General features: G+C 38.4%; 2 protein-coding genes across 3 annotated transcripts; one reads left to right on the top strand and one right to left on the bottom strand.

Moving 5' to 3' along the window:
* The first annotated feature begins 26 nt into the window (after window positions 1-26).
* LOC139950586 (ATPase family AAA domain-containing protein 3-like) lies at window positions 27-10,971 on the top strand. Its single transcript, XM_071949338.1, has 14 exons — window positions 27-318; window positions 741-817; window positions 1,100-1,261; window positions 1,873-1,942; window positions 3,338-3,503; window positions 4,092-4,161; window positions 5,131-5,343; window positions 6,397-6,522; window positions 6,870-6,994; window positions 7,563-7,614; window positions 7,879-7,949; window positions 9,246-9,413; window positions 10,149-10,257; window positions 10,804-10,971. The coding sequence occupies exons 1-14, from the start codon at window positions 90-92 to the stop codon at window positions 10,969-10,971; spliced, it is 1,806 nt and encodes a 601-aa protein (XP_071805439.1). The 5' UTR covers window positions 27-89.
* Window positions 10,972-13,481: 2,510 nt separating this feature from the next.
* Window positions 13,482-17,163, bottom strand: LOC139950587 (uncharacterized). Of its 2 annotated transcripts, none has more exons than XM_071949340.1 (5): window positions 17,113-17,163; window positions 16,339-16,678; window positions 15,327-15,427; window positions 14,293-14,541; window positions 13,482-13,794 (listed from the first exon to the last, which is right to left on the bottom strand). In XM_071949340.1, the coding sequence occupies exons 2-5, from the start codon at window positions 16,664-16,666 to the stop codon at window positions 13,483-13,485; spliced, it is 990 nt and encodes a 329-aa protein (XP_071805441.1). In that variant the 5' UTR covers window positions 16,667-16,678; window positions 17,113-17,163; the 3' UTR covers window position 13,482. The 2 variants fall into 2 exon arrangements, with proteins under 2 accessions (XP_071805441.1, XP_071805440.1); XM_071949339.1 differs by having other exon boundaries at window positions 13,482-13,797.
* Between the last annotated feature and the right edge of the window lie 3,630 nt (window positions 17,164-20,793).

Consider the following 20,793-nt stretch of genomic DNA (forward strand, 5'->3'; position numbering starts at 1 on the left):
AGTTGACCTTTGACCGATCACCGCACGTGTATTACATCAGTTTCTCGTTCTGCTGGAAAGAAGATTTTTGTGGCAAACTTTCTTTTAAAATGTCGTGGCTTTTTGGTGTAGGAAAACCTCCACCGCCTCAAGAGGCGCCTCAGTTCCCCACCCTACCAGAGGGACTATTTCCAGGGGGCACAGGAGGAGGTGACGGGGGTAAAAAAGACGATGGAGATGGAAGTGGCGAAAAGTCCAGCGTTGCAGGGAGCTGGAGCAACTTTGACCCTACCGGGCTGGAGCGCGCAGCCAAGGCGGCAAAGGATCTCGACAAATCCCGTAAGTTTCGGTCTTTTTTGAGATCGCCTTTTCACCAATAAAAAGCAATATAAAATACCGTCTAGGTGTACTTATAAAGATTGTTCATTGCACTTTGATTGTAAGTTTTCTACTTTTCAAATTTAAAACAATATATTAATATTATTTTTATTATTATTATTTTTTAATTTCCGTATCCTGCCCACATTTGTGTCATTATGAATCTAATTTACTCCAAAATGAGATGTTCCTTTTAGTAAAAAATGAGACAAAAATGGTGGCAGGATACGGAAACCTATCTGTGGTTTATCACAATTACATTATCACTTGCTAACTAATAGCATAAACTAGGAAAGGTTATATTAAGTGAATTGTATACAGTTTTGTTAAGACGACCAGTTATTTAAAACTCAAGCCACATGTATTTTTCATTTTACTTTCAGCCAATGCAAAAGGAGCTCTTGATTTGGCCAAAATGCAGGAAGGGACAAAACAACAAGAACAAGTAGCCAAGATTAAAGTAAGATAGTGTCAGTGTAGTGAGCATTTCCCACATATACTTTGGCCTTAATTTTTGTAAATAAAAATCTTATTTCCCTGCTTTTTTATTATAAACTTTGTCTTCAACATACAATTTTATTTTATTTTATTGTAAATTTTGAGTCATCAAAACATTTATTGAGTTGTCTTGCAAGGCCCAACCAATCCATGGTATTTATTTTTGTAATAACCCTAAAAAAAATAGTACTTGAAAGTTCAAAACTGTAAAGTTATATTTCTATCAATTTGTTTTATCTCAAAGGAATATGAAGGTGCTCTGGAACAACTGAAGATTGACCAAACCAGGGTTCAGCAAGAAGAAAGACGCAAGACGCTCGGCCACGAGACCCAGGAACATCAAAAGAGGGCGCAATACCAAGACCAATTGGCGCGCAAACGATACGATGATCAGCTCTCTCAGCAGGTGAAGTTTTGGAAGTTGATCCCAACTGCCATTCCAGTTTCCCAAATATTCTTGGTGTTAAATTATTCACAGCAAAGGGCCCTCAAGGATGTCTAGACCTGAGCCGTCTGAATGACCAGGGCCCAATGTCATGGCTCTGCTTACCACCAAATTCTGCGCTTATGATCACCATTCTGTGCTTACGTGGCAACCGCTGACTTTCTGCGCTAGCCTTGTAAGCGTAGATCACTAGTAACGTGGAGTACGCACGTGCAGAAGCCAAAATTCCCTGCTAACCCGTGAAATATGCTTGGCGTAAGCATGGAATTCTCTGCTTCCCAACTTGGTATGTTAAGCAGAGTTATGAAATTGGGCCCTGACTGATCTGACCTAACAGGTCTGACAGATTGCAGCATGTTTTTGAAGAGGTTTTAAGATTCATACATCATCACGTCAGTCAGCTGCACAGCAGGCAGACATGAGCTTTTCCCATTCTATCCTGTCTTGTGCTTATCTCCAAATCTCCAGAAGGGAGAGCTGAACATCCTGTGACACTAATCTTGCGATGTACTCTGCGTATTGTTAATTTCATTTGTGCAACAAGCTTATATTTTTATTGCTTGATCTTTCAGAGACGAATGAATGAAGAGAATCTTGCAAGGCAGGAAGACTCTGTGAAGAAACAAGAGTCCATGAGACGATGTAAGTTTAACCCTCTCACTATTAGTGTGTTTCTGATCATAACCAACCCATACAACACAATACCACAACAGTTTAACCCTCTCACTATTACTGTGTTTCTCATTACAACCAACCCATACCACACAATACCACAACAGTTTAACCCTCTCACTATTTGTGTGTTTCTCGTCACAACCAATACCACACAATACAACAACAGTTTAACCCTCTCACTATTGGTGTGTTTCTCATCACAACCAAGCCATACTACACAATACCACAACAGTTTAACCCTCTCACTATTTGTGTGTTTCTTATCACAACCAACCCATACCACACAATGCCACAGGAGTTTAACCCTCTCACTATTAGTGTGTTTCTCATCACAACCAACCCATAATACACAATACCACAACAGTTTAACCCTCTCACTATTTGTGTGTTTCTTATCACAACCAACCCATACCACACAATGCCACAGGAGTTTAACCCTCTCACTATTAGTGTGTTTCTCATCACAACCAACCCATAATACACAATACCACAACAGTTTAACCCTCTCACTATTTGTGTGTTTCTTATCACAACCAACCCATACCACACAATGCCACAGGAGTTTAACCCTCTCACTATTAGTGTGTTTCTCATCACAACCAACCCATAATACACAATACCACAACAGTTTAACCCTCTCACTATTAGTGTGTTTCTCATCACAACCAACCCATAATACACAATACCACAACAGTTTAACCCTTTCACTATTAGTGTGTTTCTCATCACAACCAACCCATACCACACAATACCACAACAGTTTAACCCTCTCACTATTAGTGTGTTTCTCATCCCAACCAACCTATACCACATAATGCCACATCAGCCTTTTGAGGCACACACATGATGTTGTAGAGAGTAGAGTCATACCCCAAGGTGCTCCATTGAGAGTGGTAAACTGAAGAAGCCACCAGCTGTGCTCAATTGCAATGGACTTTGGGTCACTGTTGGGTGAGATAATGTTCTCAACATTGGTCAATTTCTGTTGTGGCAATATGTGGCACTGATCAACCATAAACAAATACAGGAAAATGTTGCATGGGTTACTTTACCAATGTGTGCATCTAGGGTGTGGGAGATTTGGAGGCACCTTTGAGTATGCACCTATAACAGGGGGAATACCGATGCAGTGACATTATTTTGTCCAACAATATTTGACAAATTTCATCCAAAACCCACCACTTTGTTTGAATGAAAACCATATAATTCTATTATTGTTTTATTTCTCTCCACAAGTTCAATCAAATTACACTCAAAAGAAATATATGGAGAAGGCAAAACTGAGGAAGAAATAAATTTTCCTATAACCTTAAGGCTCAGTCTGCCGGTAATCATTATAATCTGTGTTGTTTGTTTCCATAGCAACCATAGAATACGAAGCAGAGCTGAGACACAAGAACGACATGAAGAGGGTGGAGGCGGAGCTTCGAGGGAAAGCGAAGGTTGAGAGAGAGAATAAAGATATACGCAACGAGCAGATCAAGCTGCAAGCCGCCGAGCATCGGGAGACGGTGTTGCAATCTATCAAGTAAGAATCAGCGATCTATTCCTTTGTTCTGTCATTTGGTGTGAAGTGTTTGATTCTGTGGGCTGTAAAAGCAGAATATAATAATAATAATAATAATAATAATAATAATAATAATAATAATAATAATATCAGATCTACCAACAAGGTACTCAAGGCCCTCAATATTTACATTTATACAGAAAGAGAGGTTATTGAAAGTTATGCATTCTGAGACCAAATTATGTAGTGGGTTTACAAGGTGCTATGGCGCATTTAGCAGCCACAGCCAGGAACACTTAGGCGAACCCCTTTCTTTTACATGCGTTACACAACTCATGGGACCAACGGCTTTACGTCCCATCCGAAGGGCGACGCAATGGTTAAGTGTCTTGCTTAAGGACACAAGTGTCCGGGGATTCAAACCCACACTCTGCTGATCGGAAACACCAGAGTTTGAATTCGGTGCGTTGAACTGCTCGGCCACGACACTTCCACACGACCCTGCTCTTTCCACTTACTCCTAATGCTGGACGTTGGCAACATCCGAACCCCTCTGCTCCTTGATGTTTGTCAATACTCACCTTTTCCGTTGTCTTCCTCTTTTCTCAGAACTGCCGGCAGTATTATTGGAGATGGTCTGAAGAGTTTTATATCAGACTGGGATAAAGTCACTGCCACGGTGAGATAAATATTTCAATCCTTAAAGACACTGAACACTATTGGTTATTGTCAAAATAATTATCGTCATAAAACCTTTCTTGATTATGAGTAATGGGGAGAGGTTGATGGTAAAAACATTGTGAGAAATGGGTCCCTCTGAAGAGACATAGTTTTCGAGAGAGAAGTAGTTTTCCACGAATTTGATTTCAGATTAAGAATTTGAGGTCTCGAAATCAAGCATCTGAAAGCACACAACTTCGTGTGACAAGGGTGTTTTTTTCTTCCATTATTATCTCGCAACTTCGACGACCGATTGAGCTCAAGTTTTCACAGGTTTGTTATTTTATGTAGATGTTGAGATACACAAACTGTGAAGGCTAGTCGTTGACAACTACCAATAGTGTCCAGTGTCTTAAAGTTTGAGCTCAGACTAACAATTGTTATGCCACATGGTTCAGGGCAAGCTTTTGCTTAGTTATGTAAGAGACGGTGTACATCCATATTTGAGTGAATGTGTAAATCACAGTTGGACCAGGTTTTGCCCATCTGGATTGAGTGACGTAGAAATCTTGTCTTTAGTCTGGGGAATCCAACTTGAATGTTCACTTGTTACTTATCCAGTCAATTTACCAGACCATTATATAATCAAAATTTCACTATTTATTTTTGTTTTCATTTTCTCAACCAGTTCTTGATTGTACGTGACTTCACTGGTTGTACTGAATTTGTTTATTATTCTCCCTTTTTTTCACCAATAAATGTTGATTTGAATTTTGAAAATGTAGCTCACAAATGGCTTATTGAAGAGCTATACGCCTGTCTTAATATTTATGCATGAGTATGTCACAATTCTAACCCAAAACGAGGCCATAGGCGCAGCCACTGCAAGTGGTGGTGGACGTGCGCCCATAGCCTCATTTTTGGTAAGAATTATGACGTCAATCATAGATAGCATTGTTGATTGTCATGAATGTTTGTGTCGTTTTAGGCTGCCGGGCTAACCCTCGTTGCATTAGGGGTCTACTCAGCTAAAATGGGTACAGGGGTCGCAGCGAGGTTTGTCGAGGCTCGTCTTGGCAAGCCTTCTCTAGTCAGAGAAACCTCAAGACTGGGGCCGTTGGAAATCTTACGTCATCCGATAAAGACGACAAAGCGACTGATAAATAAACCATTAGACGCACTCAGGGGAGTAGTTCTTAAGGTGAGTTGTTGGGATGTAGTCATAGAGTTATATATAAGAACTAGAGGGCTCACTGGCCTATATACGTGCTCCGGCATGCGCGCAGGCGGCCATTTTCTAAGTTGACAAAACTGGCATCTCACAGCGTGTGTTTGTGCGGCCATTTTGTAAGTTGAACAAACAGCATCGCGTGAGCGTTCAATCAAAAAAACTCAAACGTGTATTTCATATTCAACGCGCGTGCAGAATGACGCACATGTCATCTTGTGGTCCCGTGGCGTTTGTGCACGAAACATCACTCGTGCGCCCTCTAGTTCTTATATACAACTCTATGGATGTAGTTTGAAACAGTGAATAAGAACAAGTAAACCAGAATACCGAGTTGGACTGTAAAGAGTTCCTAAGGTGGTTTGAGAACTTGGCACCGTTTCCAAAGCTCTGAGGAAACATCTACATGACAAATGTGATGGTAGACCTGGGGTGGATTTCACAAAGAGTTAAGACTAGTCTTACCTTGAGTAAGGACGAGTTACCCGTCCTAACTTAGGACTAGCTGTACATTTTTGATATCTCTTAGGACTAGTCCTAACTCTTTGTGAAATCGACCCCTGTTACAGAAGGCGGCATTTGGAAACACAAATTTTAAGTAAATTTCGTAAATTTGTTTTATAAAAGGCCAAAATGAATTTCCCATCGTGGATAATAAAGTGAATTGTAGCAAGGATCCTGAGTAAAAAGCCTATTAAAAAAAGGCAAAGGGATGTAGCCTAACATGAAGAGTTATTAGCATTTAAGAAAATGTGATCTCTCTTTTGCATGCTCTGACAAAAAGAGATAATAATAACAACCAGTTTTTATATAGCACTTTATCTCTTGAGGTCACAAATGGCTTCTTTTTATTTTTTAGATTGTTTGTATTGGCTTACTGTTTGCATAGATGTGTAAAGGGCTAGAGTGTCTTTTTAGGTGGATTTTTGGGCTGTATAAATAGTAAATAATGTTTATTGCCATTATGATTTTACAATATTTGATAATTTAAGTATTCTATTCCCATTTTGAATGATTGTTTTGCAGCCAAGTTTAGAAGAGAGACTAAGAGAGATCGCCATAGCAACGAGGAATACAAAAGCTAACAAAGGTTTATATAGAAACATTCTAATGTACGGTCCGCCAGGTACTGGGAAGACGTTATTTGCTAAGGTGAGTTGCAAGCGTATTTCACGGGTTAGCGGCGAATTTTGGCTTCTGCGCGTGCGTACTCCCCGTTACTAGGCATTCTAGGCTTACAAGGCTAGCGCAAAAATTCGGCGCTTGCACGTAAGCGGGGAATTGTGATGGTAAGCGCAGAATTCGGCGGTAAGCAGAGCCATGAAATTGGGCCCAGTTCTTTTCAGGACATCTGTACAATGTGTTACCAGAAACCTTGCTAGATTTGGTCCCTCAAATATTCAAACTAGTGTCATTGTTTTTCTTTTCCTTACTTTCCTTGTGATCTTATAAGTGTTTATTACTTCTTCATGTGTGTCTACTTGTTTGTTTGTTGACAGAAACTTGCCCTACACTCAGGCATGGACTTTGCCATTATGACAGGCGGGGATGTAGCCCCGATGGGCAAAGAGGGGGTCAGCGCTATGCATAAGCTATTTGATTGGGCTTCTACAAGTAGGCGAGGGTGAGTATTACCTGAAACACCCCTTGGATGGCAATAATGGAAGTGGCCCAATTGCAAAGCAACATCATACGGGAACTAGTTATCTGTTTTTTTTGGAGAAGGAAAAAGATTTATTTTCTTGTTCAAGAATGTTGCCGAATCTTTCAGAAATAAAAAGCACATTACCACACCGTGGCTGAGTGGTCTAGGGTCATCAGAGTGTGGATTCAAATCCCGGTTGTGACACTTGTGTTTTGGGGCAGAAACTTAACTATAATTGCGTCTCATCTCCCAGGATAAAATGGGTACCTGTGAGGGTAGAGATTGTTTAGGTGAATGATTAGCTATCTGTGTGCCAACTTGGCTGCTGGTGCAAACTTGACTGCTGGTGCTGCCTACTCCAAAGGAGTTGAGATGGTTCTGGAATGCTTGAGACGCAATGAACAGGGGTAGTATGAGTGTAAGGCATTTCTACTCTATGATTAAATGCGCCTGATAATTGTCTACATTGTTATCATTAATGCTCAAAATGGAAGCTGGTAAATAATTGTAATGATTTCTGATTTGTTTTTTTTTCAACTATCTCCAGAGTTCTACTGTTTGTTGATGAAGCAGACGCTTTCTTAAGAAAACGAAGTACCGTAAGTATCTTTTCATTGTTCTTAGAAGGTTATTCAACCATTCATTTTTTGAAGTTTAATTTAACTGTTACATTTTTAGGCAAGTTCAGAGGATACTAAACATATATAGACAAATTCAGAAATGACACTCTTCAAACAGAAACTGAAAGCACTTGTTCACACTTTGTAAGTGCAAATTACAAATGCTGTGTTATTATTTGTGAATATTGGTTTAGTTTGTATTGATTAGCACAAGGAACTCTTTTTGTTTACTGTTTCCAATAGGAGCTAATCAGTGAGGATGTGAGGAGTACGTTGAACGCTTTCCTTTACAGAACTGGAGAGCAGTCAAACAAGTAAGTCATAAAAATCTTGAGTAATTCATTTACTAGGATCCTTCCTTGGATTTTTTGTGCCCTGAACTAGTACACTCCTTTATTTCATGACTTCAGATTGCCCAATAGATTTTGTTATACAATAATTCAGTTATTCATTTTGGTTTTTTCCCCCCCATAACAACCGATGTGTGTTACTGCTCTAGAATATGACAGTATGACACTACTCTAGAATTGCAAAGGTCGTGGGTTCGAATCCCACCTGGGTAATATGCCTGTGATTTTGTTCACAAGAGCCCAGGAAAGCACTGAGAGTACAGCCGTCAATTTCACAAAACTCTTCCTAACTTAGGATTAATCTTATGACTTAGGACGAGTCCCAACCCTGCACTGTAGCATGCAGACCTTAAGATTAATCCTAAGTTAGGACGAGTAACTCGTCCTAACTCGAGATAAGACGAGTCCTAACTCTTTGTGAAATCGACGGCAGGGCTAACACACATCGGTGTGTATGGGTAAAACCCAATTAACATTCTTTATCCCGATTTAAATTGCCATCTTTTGAAAGATTATAATTTGGACTACTTCATCGTCACTCTCGTTAGGTTTATGCTAGTGCTTGCAAGCAACCGGCCCGAGCAGTTTGACTTCAGATCGACCAATAGATTTTGTTTTACAATAATTCAGTTATTCATTTTGGTTTTTCCCCATATAAACCGATGTGTATGACAGTATGACACTTCTCTAGAATTGCAAAGGTCGTGGGTTCGAATCCCACCTGAGTAATATGCCTGTGATTTTTTTCACAAAGCTCAGGAAAGCACTGAAAGTACAGGGCTAACACATGGGTGTGTATGGGTAAAACCAACATTCTTTATCCCGATGCAAATTTCCCTTTATTAAAGCCATTGGACACTTTCGGTAAACAGTATTGTCCAAAGGACCACACTTTGTGTATCACAACTGATATCAAAAATAACAAACCTGTGAAAATTTAGGCTCAATCGGTCATCGGAGTCGGGAGAAAATAACGGGGAAAACCCACCCTTGTTTCCGCATGTTTCGCCGTGTCATGACATGTGTTTAAAATAAATCCGTAGTTCTCGACAACGAGAATTGATAATTGTTTTAATGTTTTCTCGAAAAGTAAAGCACTTCATGGAATAATATTTCAAGAGAAGTCTAACACCATTAGCTTCTGTAAACCCTGTAAGTTATTTGTAAATCTGTGGAATTTTTTTTTTTTGGGGGGTGCCGAAAGTGTATAATGGCTTTAAAAGATTTTAATTAGGACTACTTTATCGTCACTCTTGTCAGGTTTATGCTAGTGCTTGCAAGCAACCAGCCCGAGCAGTTTGATTGGGCGATAAACGATCGCCTGGATGAAATGGTGGGTTTCAAACTACCCGGATTGGAAGAGAGAGAACGGATGGTACGACTCTACTTCGATAGCTACGTCATCAAACCTGCCACTCAGGGAAAGAGGTAATGTCCAGAGTTAGACTGCAGGACTTGCAATCACAAGGTTGTGGGTTCGAATCCCCAAGCTGCCTGCTGATTTCACAATGACTAGAATAAAAATTGTCGTCTAGTTACTGGATCACAATTTCTAGATTTGTGCAATTCATAATCATAGACGTTTAACCAATGTTTGTATGAGAGAGATTGGCTGTAGCCAGCTTTGTGCTTATATCTCTTTGTTGGAGTTTGCCGAGTTCCCTTGATGGGAAGATCATCTAAACAAACAAAAACAAACAAATGTCTGTTGGACTTGTTTATTTTTTCCCGGTGCTGCATATTCCTAAGGAGTTGAGATGGCCAATGTCAAATAAACTGTATTTGTAATAAGTGAAAGGTCAGGCCGTGTCCCAGGCCCCCAACCCAGTCTGGCAAGGGCCCCACCCGCCCTCTAGGTCATGCTTCAATAACAGACCGGGTCTTCCGAGCAGGCTCGTGGGGGACTGAGCTCCGCTGGCCCCCACAAGCAGACAACTACAACAGCCTCCAACTCCGTACACTTGGTATTTGGTTTAAAAGGTTCTACTATAAGAATACAAAATGCACTTTAGTTGCTTGTTTTTGTCTTGTTTGATTACTAAATCTTTGTAGTTGTATAGTTTCTAAGTTCCTGTATCAATATAAATCGTCATTAAGGACCACTTGTATGCCTTTAATCAATTTGTTGTTATTTGTAATTCTTTGTTCTAATCATATTTTTAGGAGATTAAAGGTCGGCCAATTTGACTTTAACGAGAAGTGTACAAAGATCGCCGAGATGACTGAGGGACTGTCAGGCAGAGAGATTGCTAAGCTTGGTGTGGCGTGGCAGGTAAGTCTCCATGTTTTTATGATTCTCTTCAAATTTCAAGATTTGTTTCCTAACTCTAGAAGATTGCTGCTAAGCAGCTCTATGAAATTGGGCCCATGTCATCAAAGGCTATGGCCTCTGTGAGCTGCAGACCTGTTGGTAAAGACAGAAGATGTTGTTCCAATACTTAAAGACACTGGACACTTATGGTAATTGTCAAAGACCAGTCTTCTCACTTGTTGTATCTCAACATTATGTGAACATTTGAACTCAATTGGTCGTCAAAGTTGCGAGATAAGAGTGAAAGAAAAAACACCCTTGTCACATGAAGTTGTGTGCTTTCAGATGCTTGATTCCGAGACCTCAAGTTCTAATTCTGAGGTCTCTAAATGAAATTCGTGGAACATTACTTCTTTCTTGAAAACTACGTTACCTCAGAGGGAGCTGTTTCTCACAATGTTTTATACTTGCTTGTTACCGAGTAAGGTTTTATGCTAATAATTAATTTGAGTAATTACCAATAGTATCCACTGCCTTTAAACGATACTTTTGTTGTTTTTTTCTTAGGCAAGTGCTTATGCTTCTGAAGACGGTATTCTAACCAGCGAGATGGTTGATAGTAGAGTACAGGACTCCGTGGCCCAGCACCAACAGAAAGTAGACTGGCACCAAAGTGAAGAAGCCAAACTAGAAAAACTGGAGAAGATACGAGAAATCAAGACCAAAGGAACATAGGGTACCAAACTTATAAATCTAGGAATAGAGGTTTTTTTTTATCCCAATTCTCAATTTATTGTGGGAGTGCGATCAAGCTAAAATAAGTTTGACGGAAATTAGAACAACAAACAATATCAACAATTTTGTTGGCAATGTTTTGCTCGGTCCTACTTCCTCTGCAATAAAGATATGTGTGAATGTAGAAACTGTGAAAGAGTGAGTCAGACACTTGTATGTGTAAAATGTAAATTCATGAACTGTAGACAGGGCACACATTTATAACCCTCCTACTGTTTGACTATTCAACATCATATACTGAGATTTTGAATGGTAGAATAATTAAGCCAGCCTGCAATATGATAATGTTATGAATACATCTGCACAGTACACAGTCAACCCTCGTACTGTCTGACCATTCAAACTCATCCACTGTGGTTTTGAATGATAGATGCACTATACCAGCCTGCATTATGATGTCATGTGGTGATTGGTAAATGCGTGTACGCAGTACCTGGATGTACACAGATAGTTCTGTGCACAGCTGTACCACCATTCATTAAAGTGGCTGGTCAACTCGCTGAAAATGTTACCCTCTATGAGTGTGAAACATATTATTGTATTAGAAACGATGTACAGAAAATTGTTAAAAACCCAATATACAACAACGAAATCATTGATGAAACTGTGTTCTTTAGATTTTTTTATGTTTTTATTTACAAACTGTCATTATTTAAAAGAATAAAAATGTGATTTTTCTGAATCAACTTTTTAAAAGAAAATATAGACGTTAGTTCACCTATATCCACTTTGTCAGGCAACTTAATGACATTTACAGTAGAATTTCACACACAGGAATGGGCCAGACTATTCCCTACCAATCTCAATTCAGTGTAACCCAATATGGTTAAATTAAACAAATCCAAAATGGCAGCCCACCTATCTGGGGTCAAAGGTCAGTTTCACAAAGAGCTAAGATTGATCTTATGTACAATTCGTTTTTGAAAGGGCAAGGGCACCAAGGTATTTTCTCCTTGGTAAAGGACACTTTATGAGGAAATTGTGAAGTTCTACTGGATCATTTCAAGGGCACCAAGGCAACGACCATGGGGCACGGAGGCAATCACATTTGTTGCCTCAATAGAGTATTAGGCCTGAGCATAAATCTTCATTGCTAAAAGCAAAGTGTGATGTCAACATACAAATCACTATGGCAATTATTGACACTCGTCGTAAGATGAATTTTAGTTCTTTGTCAAATTGAGCCCAGACATCCAACAATTTCATAGATTGTTATAGAAAATGGAATCCATTCTGAATTCAAGAAATATTAATAAATATTTAATGAAAAATATACTTTGAAACCTGTTTTATTTATTTATTTAAATCAAAGAGTTCTGAATGTTTGATTGCCTTTTCTGTAGTCTGAGAATCATACATGTGCAACTACGACACCTAGACCAAATAAACCAGTGACGTTAAAAGCCTTGCTGAAGGTAAACTCGGCTAAAATTTTCCAAAGTTTCTCTAAAAAAAATTAAACATTTTTTCCAGAAAACAGTACATTTAAACAAAAATTGAGATGGACTGTATATAAAGATGGTTAAATAATACATCAACTTGCAATCACAGAAACATAACATTTTTTACAATTTGTTTTACAAAATATACATATGAAGTTCAAAATATATTTAAAAAGAATAGAATAATCTTCTAAAGTCGTTCTATAAGACCGTGACACTGAAATAATCTTTTACTTCCCTTTCGCCTTTGTCATGGTGTTCTTACCACTGTCACAATTTCTTTATAGAATGTGGGTTAAAGTCACAGTCAAGACACTTGTGTTTTTGAGCAAGAAACTTCACTATAACTGCTTTGTCCTTTGGATGGGATGTACAGCTGTAGGTCCTGGGTGTTGTGTATTGCACATAAATGAACCCACACTTATCATAAAGAGAAGGGCTCCCCCTGGTGTTTCGGGCTGGTCTGGCAGCAATATGCGCCACATCACCTTGTGCCCCTTTTCAAGGTGTTGTATTATGGTTGCTTTGATTTTAACTTCAAAGTTATTCATAACAAACTCTGCCAGGTTTATATGAAAGACAAGGTGCATTATGATGTTAACAATTAATTAATGTACACTCAAAATTATATGTACATTAGGTAGGGCCTACACACATCAGTGCTAATGGGTTAAACCAAAAATTAACATTCTTTATCCCTGATGCAAATTTCCATCTTTTAAATCGTTGCGGTACCTGCTGTTTAAAAAAAGCATTCAAACTGCCTCTAGGCAATCGCTGTGGACTAGTTTGTAAAACACTGGTCGAGAATTGTACAGGGTCGTGGGTTCGAATCCCACCCGAGTAATATGCCTGTGATTTTGTTTACAGAGCACGGGAAAGTACCGAGTATACAGTGCAAACACACATGGGTGGTGTATATGAGTAAAACCAAAAACTAACGTACATGAGGTACCTTCTTCGTTTTGCATTCAAGAGAGTTTTCTTGTAAGGAGAACATCTTAAGCTATCAGTCCAGAAGTCCCAGTTTCCGGATTGCCAAGAATTGGTCGGGGATCTCCATTAAAGCTTGAAGCGCAAACGCTGATTCCTGGTGTCCGCTCTTTGCCGAAACCATCACTCGATGAAACTCAACAAACTGGAAATTGTCAAACTTCCTCTTGGGAAGTTTGTCGTCAAATTCGCGCATCATGTCCCACGGTCCGTCGCCGACTCCAACCACAATGATTGAGAGTGGGTACCGGGAAGCCTCTACTATAGCATCACGTGTTCTCTTTTCACTGGTAACCTGGCCATCCGCGATAATGATAAGTATGTGGTACTGCTGGAGAGAGGAAACACAGAACAAAATTGAAAATTATAATGACCACTTTGTCCATTGTAAGCGAAATAGGGAGATTGATGTAGATAGCTCAGCTGGTAGAGCACTCTAGGCCAAATTCATCAAGCTGAAAATACTGCTTTACAAGTTTCTTTGCTTAGCAAAAATTTAGTGGGCCATCAGTCACAACAATGGGATACTCCGGAATTCTTATTAAAAGTTTTTTTTTTTTTTTTTTTTTTTTTTGGGGGGGGGGGTACTTTGTACAAGAGGTAAGTTGGGTGTGTAAAATCTCTCAAAAGAAAGCAACACCGCAACAGGATTTCATTTGATTTGTGAGAATAGTGCAAATAAAGGTTTCATATACTTGGGTTCTCTTTGAAACCACAATTTTGGCTCTGGCTTTCGGCATCATCGGCCAGTTTGAAGGAAACGGGCGATTTGAAATGTTGCTAACTCTTACTAAAAAAGGATAAACTTTTAAATAGAAACACTGACCGCTTTTGTTTTGCGGACAATCTTGATGGCTTCCTGAATGACTGGAGCGAAGTCTGTCGGACCGCTTAGTGTCACAGTTGGTGTGATGTTATTGTAACAATCAAGAACGTCATGGAAACCGTGGCACTCTCCATCGGAGCGGAACGGAAAAACTGATTGACCTTGGGTTGTGATGTCACCAAAGCCGTAGACTGGTAGAAGGTTGTCGTCGTCGAATGGCGCCAAGGTCTGACCAAGAATCATGATGGCCTGAAATTATCAAATTAAGTTTGAAGTTAGAACAAGTGTTTTGTGAGGAGTATGAATTTGAAATGCATGTATGTCTAACTTAAGTTGGGACCCAACTATAAATGGAAGCGAAACAAGATTATGATGGAGGACATTGGCACCGTGTGATTGCTGATGACTTCTAGACCCTGTAGATTGAATGGGAGATGTGGTGCATCTGTCATCCTGCCCAATTCAAGTGCAAGTTGTCGTCAATCACTGATGATGATGATGAAACAATAACTGGCCTATTCTTGAGGCACGTCCAAGTATACATAAAAAAAGGAGGCTTAATTATATGCACTGGCCATGTATAAACAAAACTTTTCAACTATAGACAGACAGCCCCAACTTTAGATGAACTGGCCCAACTATAGACAGACAGCCCCAACTTTAGATGAACTGGCCCGTTTATAGACACACTGGCCCAACTATAGACAGACTGGCCCAACTGTACACAGACTGGCCCAACTATAGACAGACTGGCGCAACTATAGATGAACTGGCCCAACTATAGACAGACTGGCCCAACTACATATAGACAAAGTGTCCCTAACTGTCATGACTACAACAGACAGGCCAAACTACAGAAGGACTGGTCCAACTGCAGACACACTGCCCAACTATAGAAAGACTGCACCAACTATAGATGAACTGGTCCAACTACAGACAGACTGCCCAACTATAGACAGACTGCACCAACTGATTGAGTGAATGTCCTAACTTGCACACATTGTTTGAGTTTGGTACAAAGTTTATATACAAACCTGTTGATATGGGTTAAAGACTCCTGGCTCAATAGCGTGTAAACTCCTCCCTCCAAATGTCTGTTTCCCAGTGTAGAGGTTGCTCTTTGTGTAGTCGATACCTGGTATAAAATAAAACAAAGATGCAAGTTAATAATAAAACCGACAAAATTTAAAAATGTGGTAACAAAAATGCAAACAGCTATTTAAAACTGTTTTATGAAAATGAGCTTAAAAAGTTACATATCCTGTTTGTCTTGATGATACTGCAACAACTACCCTTGTCAGGGGGTCACACAGGTTGTGTTGGTTCATGCTCATGGAATTGCCAACCATGCCAGAAACACCAAACGAACTCCTTCTCTTATCAATAAGAGATGGTTTCTTTGAAGTGCATTAAAGGAACACGTTGCCTTGGATCGGACGAGTTGGTCAAAACAAAAGCGTTTGTAACCGTTTTTTATATAATGCATATGGTTGGAAAGATGTTTTAAAAGTAGCATACAATGATCCACACAAGTTTGCCTCGAAATTGCGTGGTTTTCCTTCTACTGTGCGAACTGTGCGAACTATCACCGTCGGCCATTTATGGGAGTCAAAATTTTGACCCCCATAAATGGCCGACGTGTTAGTCGACGAGGTAAAAGGAAAACCACGCAATTTCGAGGCATATTTGTGTGGATCATTGTATTCTACTTTTACAACATCTTTCTACCCATATGCATTTGATAAAAAACGGTTACAAACGTTTTTCAAAGACCAACTCGACCGATCCAAGGCAACGTGTTCCTTTAAACAACAACTACGGCTTTACATCTTATAGCCACCACAAGTTCATTTTGCCAACCAACACAGGGACTGGCCCACCTAGTTGCCATAACAGAACCCTCGACCCTCCAGCCATGGAGGGTTATGTTATCGCAACTGCCCATCTTGTTTGGCTGTTTATGGCTCTCTTTTAACATCGGTCTTATCATAGTCTCCATAATAAGACCAATGTTCAATATAACACAAAGGTATCCAATATACTCACCAAATAATAAATTACTTGATTCCAAACCGGCTCTCCTCACAGCGTTACTCACTTCATCCAGCGAGTTAAACTTATCAACAATGGTTTGAAACGATGTTCCGCTCCCCCATCCAAGCACCTTGGCAAGAGCACTTCCAACTGGTGGGCTTGTGTCGTCTTTCGACGCGCTGGTTAGGTCTGGGTACAAAGAACTGTACGCTGGTGGCTTTTTAGTTGGCGTGGCTGAGCCATGGTCGCGATTTCTTGCAGAGAAACCATTCTTGAAACACTCAGTGATTTTATGCGCGATGAAGATCACAAGGCAAACAAACGCAACTTGTATGATCATGGTCCTCAAGTTCTATCAGAGAATTTGGTTTTAAAAATAAGTTATGACAGAATTATCCTGCAGAAAACAGCTGAACAAAATATCATCTAATCAAATCAAAATGGTGAAAATTGGCGAAACTCAATGTTCGTACTTTGTTTTGGGGCAGGAAACGTTCACATTGATGATGACAAAATGGTGAGCATTAATAATAATAAGTTCAGCGTACACAATAAACGTATAGGTTGTATTGCTGAAGAGCAGATCAGCTTACAAATACAAATCAATCAGTTTATTTCCGGTACAACAAGCTGATGACTTTGTATGTTGTTTGTGGTCACTCGACACAGGCTTTAGCCCCTTAAATACCACTTCTTACATCTTATAGCATAACCACACCACATGACTGTCGTGAAAGCTAACGAAAACATATTAATCTGATGAAATACAACCCATAGTTCACTTACTTCTTTAGGTACACGTCGACATAGCTGAAGCTGGGAAGTAAACAAACGCAATTTATCGCTTGTATATGATCTATTTTTAGAAACATACGGCATTTAACCAACGTGTACATTTGCTATGGTGACTCATTGCACCTAAGAAACTATACAAAATATAGTGCTCTTTGTTCCCCAACCCAAATGTAAAATATTGTTAAAGAATGAGCTTCTAAAACGTTGAAATGTTTTACAAATAAATTAAACCAAGTTTAGGCATTTTGTTATTACAATTTTTGTCCAAAACAGAATTTATTAAATGTTTGGCGGATTGACTTTTGAATCAGAAAGAGTGACACGTCGAGGTAAGCTGCAGTAGTTAGGTGCTATCAAAGTGCAATGCCTTATGTGTTAATTTATCACACCCGTACGACTGGGAGCCAGGCAGATTTGCAAGCAGACATTAGCAGACAACGCATTTTATGATTATTACACTCAGTAAACAATACAAAATGCATATGAATTATGTATAGCGCTACAGTGCAGTATATTTTGATTTTTGAAAAAAAATTACATAAAAACCAACTTCTTATTAACCACACGCACAAATACTTCTACCTTCATGACCCAGCCAGCGTACCGCTAATGTTACATAGCGCCCTCTGTGGACGTCAAAATAATAAGAAGTCTTAAAAATATTTATTTTTTTCGACCTCCGTTAGTTTAGCATAGCGCCCTCTGTTTACGTCAAAATCAACACACGGACTAAATGTGAAACCTGTGCGTATTTGTATACAAACTACACCAAGCCCATAGAGATAACTCTATGAACAAGCCTCAGATGGGTACCAGTCTACTATTTTTCCTGCATCAAACAAACAACGTGCGTTTTATTTGCATAATTTATTCTCGTCTATGGCGTGTCAAACGTTGCATTATTCGATAATGTACAATATATGTGCGATGTTTCTCATATATATGCGATAATTGTCACATATGTGCGATATTCATTTGATGTATGCAATAAATGTAATATATATGCAATAAATGTAATATATATGCAATAAATATAATATATATGCAATAAATTGTAATATATGTGCGATAAATTGTAATATATGTGCGATAAATTGTAATATATGTGCGATAAATTGTAATATATGTGCGATGAATTGTAATATATGTGCGATAAATTGTAATATATGTGCGATAAATTGTAATATATGTGCGATAAATTGTAATATATGTGCAATAATTTGCAATATTATATGTGCGATAATTTGCAATAGATATGTGATATTTTTTAATATCTGTTTGATAATTTTGTAGTATATTATATGCGATCATTTGTATGCGATGTTTTGTGACGGTATACATATGCGATAATTTAATATACATGTGCGATGTTCGTTCTTATATATGTGCGAAAACGGAATTGTGGGATATAGTATGGCTTCCTGTCCACTTGATCCCCGTATCCGTAATGTTTTAGATCGGGCCAGACTATACTCTTGACGGTATAGTATGGTTCCTATGGTTCAATGAGATTGGCGTAGGGTTTATAATGATGGTCAGGGTACGAGACTCGAGCAGCGTATTTCCGAAACAGCCAGCCAGCCGCGTATTCGGATAATAGAACACATACAGTACAGGGAGGTGACAAAATGTTGCATTTTGCTCAAATCTGAAGGTGAAGATCTGTTTTACTCGAACGAATTCTGCAATATTAGCATAATTTAGAATGTTTAATTGATAATATGTCAATTTCATAGCTTCACATGATTAAAAAATAATTTATAAAAAGTGAAAAACATTAACAAAACGTCAAAAAATGACCCGCAAACGAAAAGGCAAACATTTTTATTTTGTATTTTTTGCATTTTTTAATATGTCAAAAAAACATCACTGTAAAATACAAAACCATAACTTGAAAAGAATTTATACCCTTTGTTAAAACAAAACATTTAATTTGTAATCCAGAACTTTCAAGACTAATATAGTGGGCGTATCAAATTTTGGAGCTGGGTAAATTTGGTTCACTATCTAGTGGTTAATTAACCACAGTTATTCTGACGCCATTGTCAATGTAACATTCCGCCCAATTACATAGACGGTGGACTTAAACACAATTTGAAAAGAATTTGAACCCTTCGTTAAGACAAAAAGTTGCTTTCTTGTTCCAGAACCTTGAAGGAAGATAGACTGGACGTATCAAATTTTGAGCTGGCTAAATTGGTCAACTATTATTGATTCTGCAATAAAAAGAAAATGTTTAAAGAAAATGTTTAAAGAAATTGTTTGTCTTATCGAAGGGTGTCACCACCTTTTGCTCGCGGCTGACATAACTATAAATGTGGTGACTAAGATTCAAAAAATTTGAAAAATGATTTTGCAAACAAGACACAGTTGAATTTTTATAGCACAAGAACTTTTAAATTTTATTGACAACAATTAAAAATAATCAATCATGAGTGTTTCAGATATAGCTCGGTAATTTACTAACTTTAACTGTTCTACGATTTAAAGTCACCTGGAAATAGAAGTGTTTTTCTTTCAAACATAAGAGAATATGCTTACGAACAATAAAACAATTTATTTAGTAATTGATAAGACAAACATTTTCTTTTTATTGCAGAATCAATAATAGTTGACCAATTTAGCCAGCTCAAAATTTGATACGTCCAGTCTATCTTCCTTCAAGATTCTGGAACAAGAAAGCAACTTTTTGTCTTAACGAAGGGTTCAAATTCTTTTCAAATTGTGTTTAAGTCCACCGTCTATGTAATTGGGCGGAACGTACATTGACAATGGCGTCAGAATAACTGTGGTTAATTAACCACTAGATAGTGAACCAAATTTACCCAGCTCCAAAATTTGATACGCCCACTATATTAGTCTTGAAAGTTCTGGATTACAAATTAAATGTTTTGTTTTAACGAAGGGTATAAATTCTTTTCAAGTTATGGTTTTGTATTTCACAGTGATGTTTTTTTGACATATTAAAAAATGCAAAAAATACAAAATAAAAATGTTTGCCTTTTCGTTTGCGGGTCATTTTTTGACGTTTTGTTAATGTTTTTCACTTTTTATAAATTATTTTTTAATCATGTGAAGCTATGAAATTGACATATTATCAATTAAAAATTCTAAATTATGCTAATATTGCAGAATTCGTTCGAGTAAAACAGATCTTCACCTTCAGATTTGAGCAAAATGCAACATTTTGTCACCTCCCTGTACTGTATGTGTTCTATTATCCGAATACGCGGCTGGCTGGCTATTTCGGAAATACGCTGCTCGAGTCTCGTACCCTGACCATCACTATAACTTGAACCCTACGCCAATCTCATTGAACCATAGGAACCATACTATACCGTCAAGAGTATAGTCTGGCCCGATCTAAAACATTACGGATACGGGGATCAAGTGGACAGGAAGCCATACTATATCCCACAATTCCGTTTTCGCACATATATAAGAACGAACATCGCACATGTATATTAAATTATCGCATATGTATACCGTCACAAAACATCGCATACAAATGATCGCATATAATATACTACAAAATTATCAAACATATATTAAAAATTATCGCATATCTATTGCAAATTATCGCACATATATTGCAAATTATTGCACATATATTACAATTTATCGCACACATATTACAATTTATCGCACATATATTACAATTTATCGCACATA

This window comes from Asterias amurensis, chromosome 18 (genome assembly GCF_032118995.1).
Source record: "Asterias amurensis chromosome 18, ASM3211899v1".
NCBI lineage: Eukaryota > Metazoa > Echinodermata > Asteroidea > Forcipulatida > Asteriidae > Asterias > Asterias amurensis.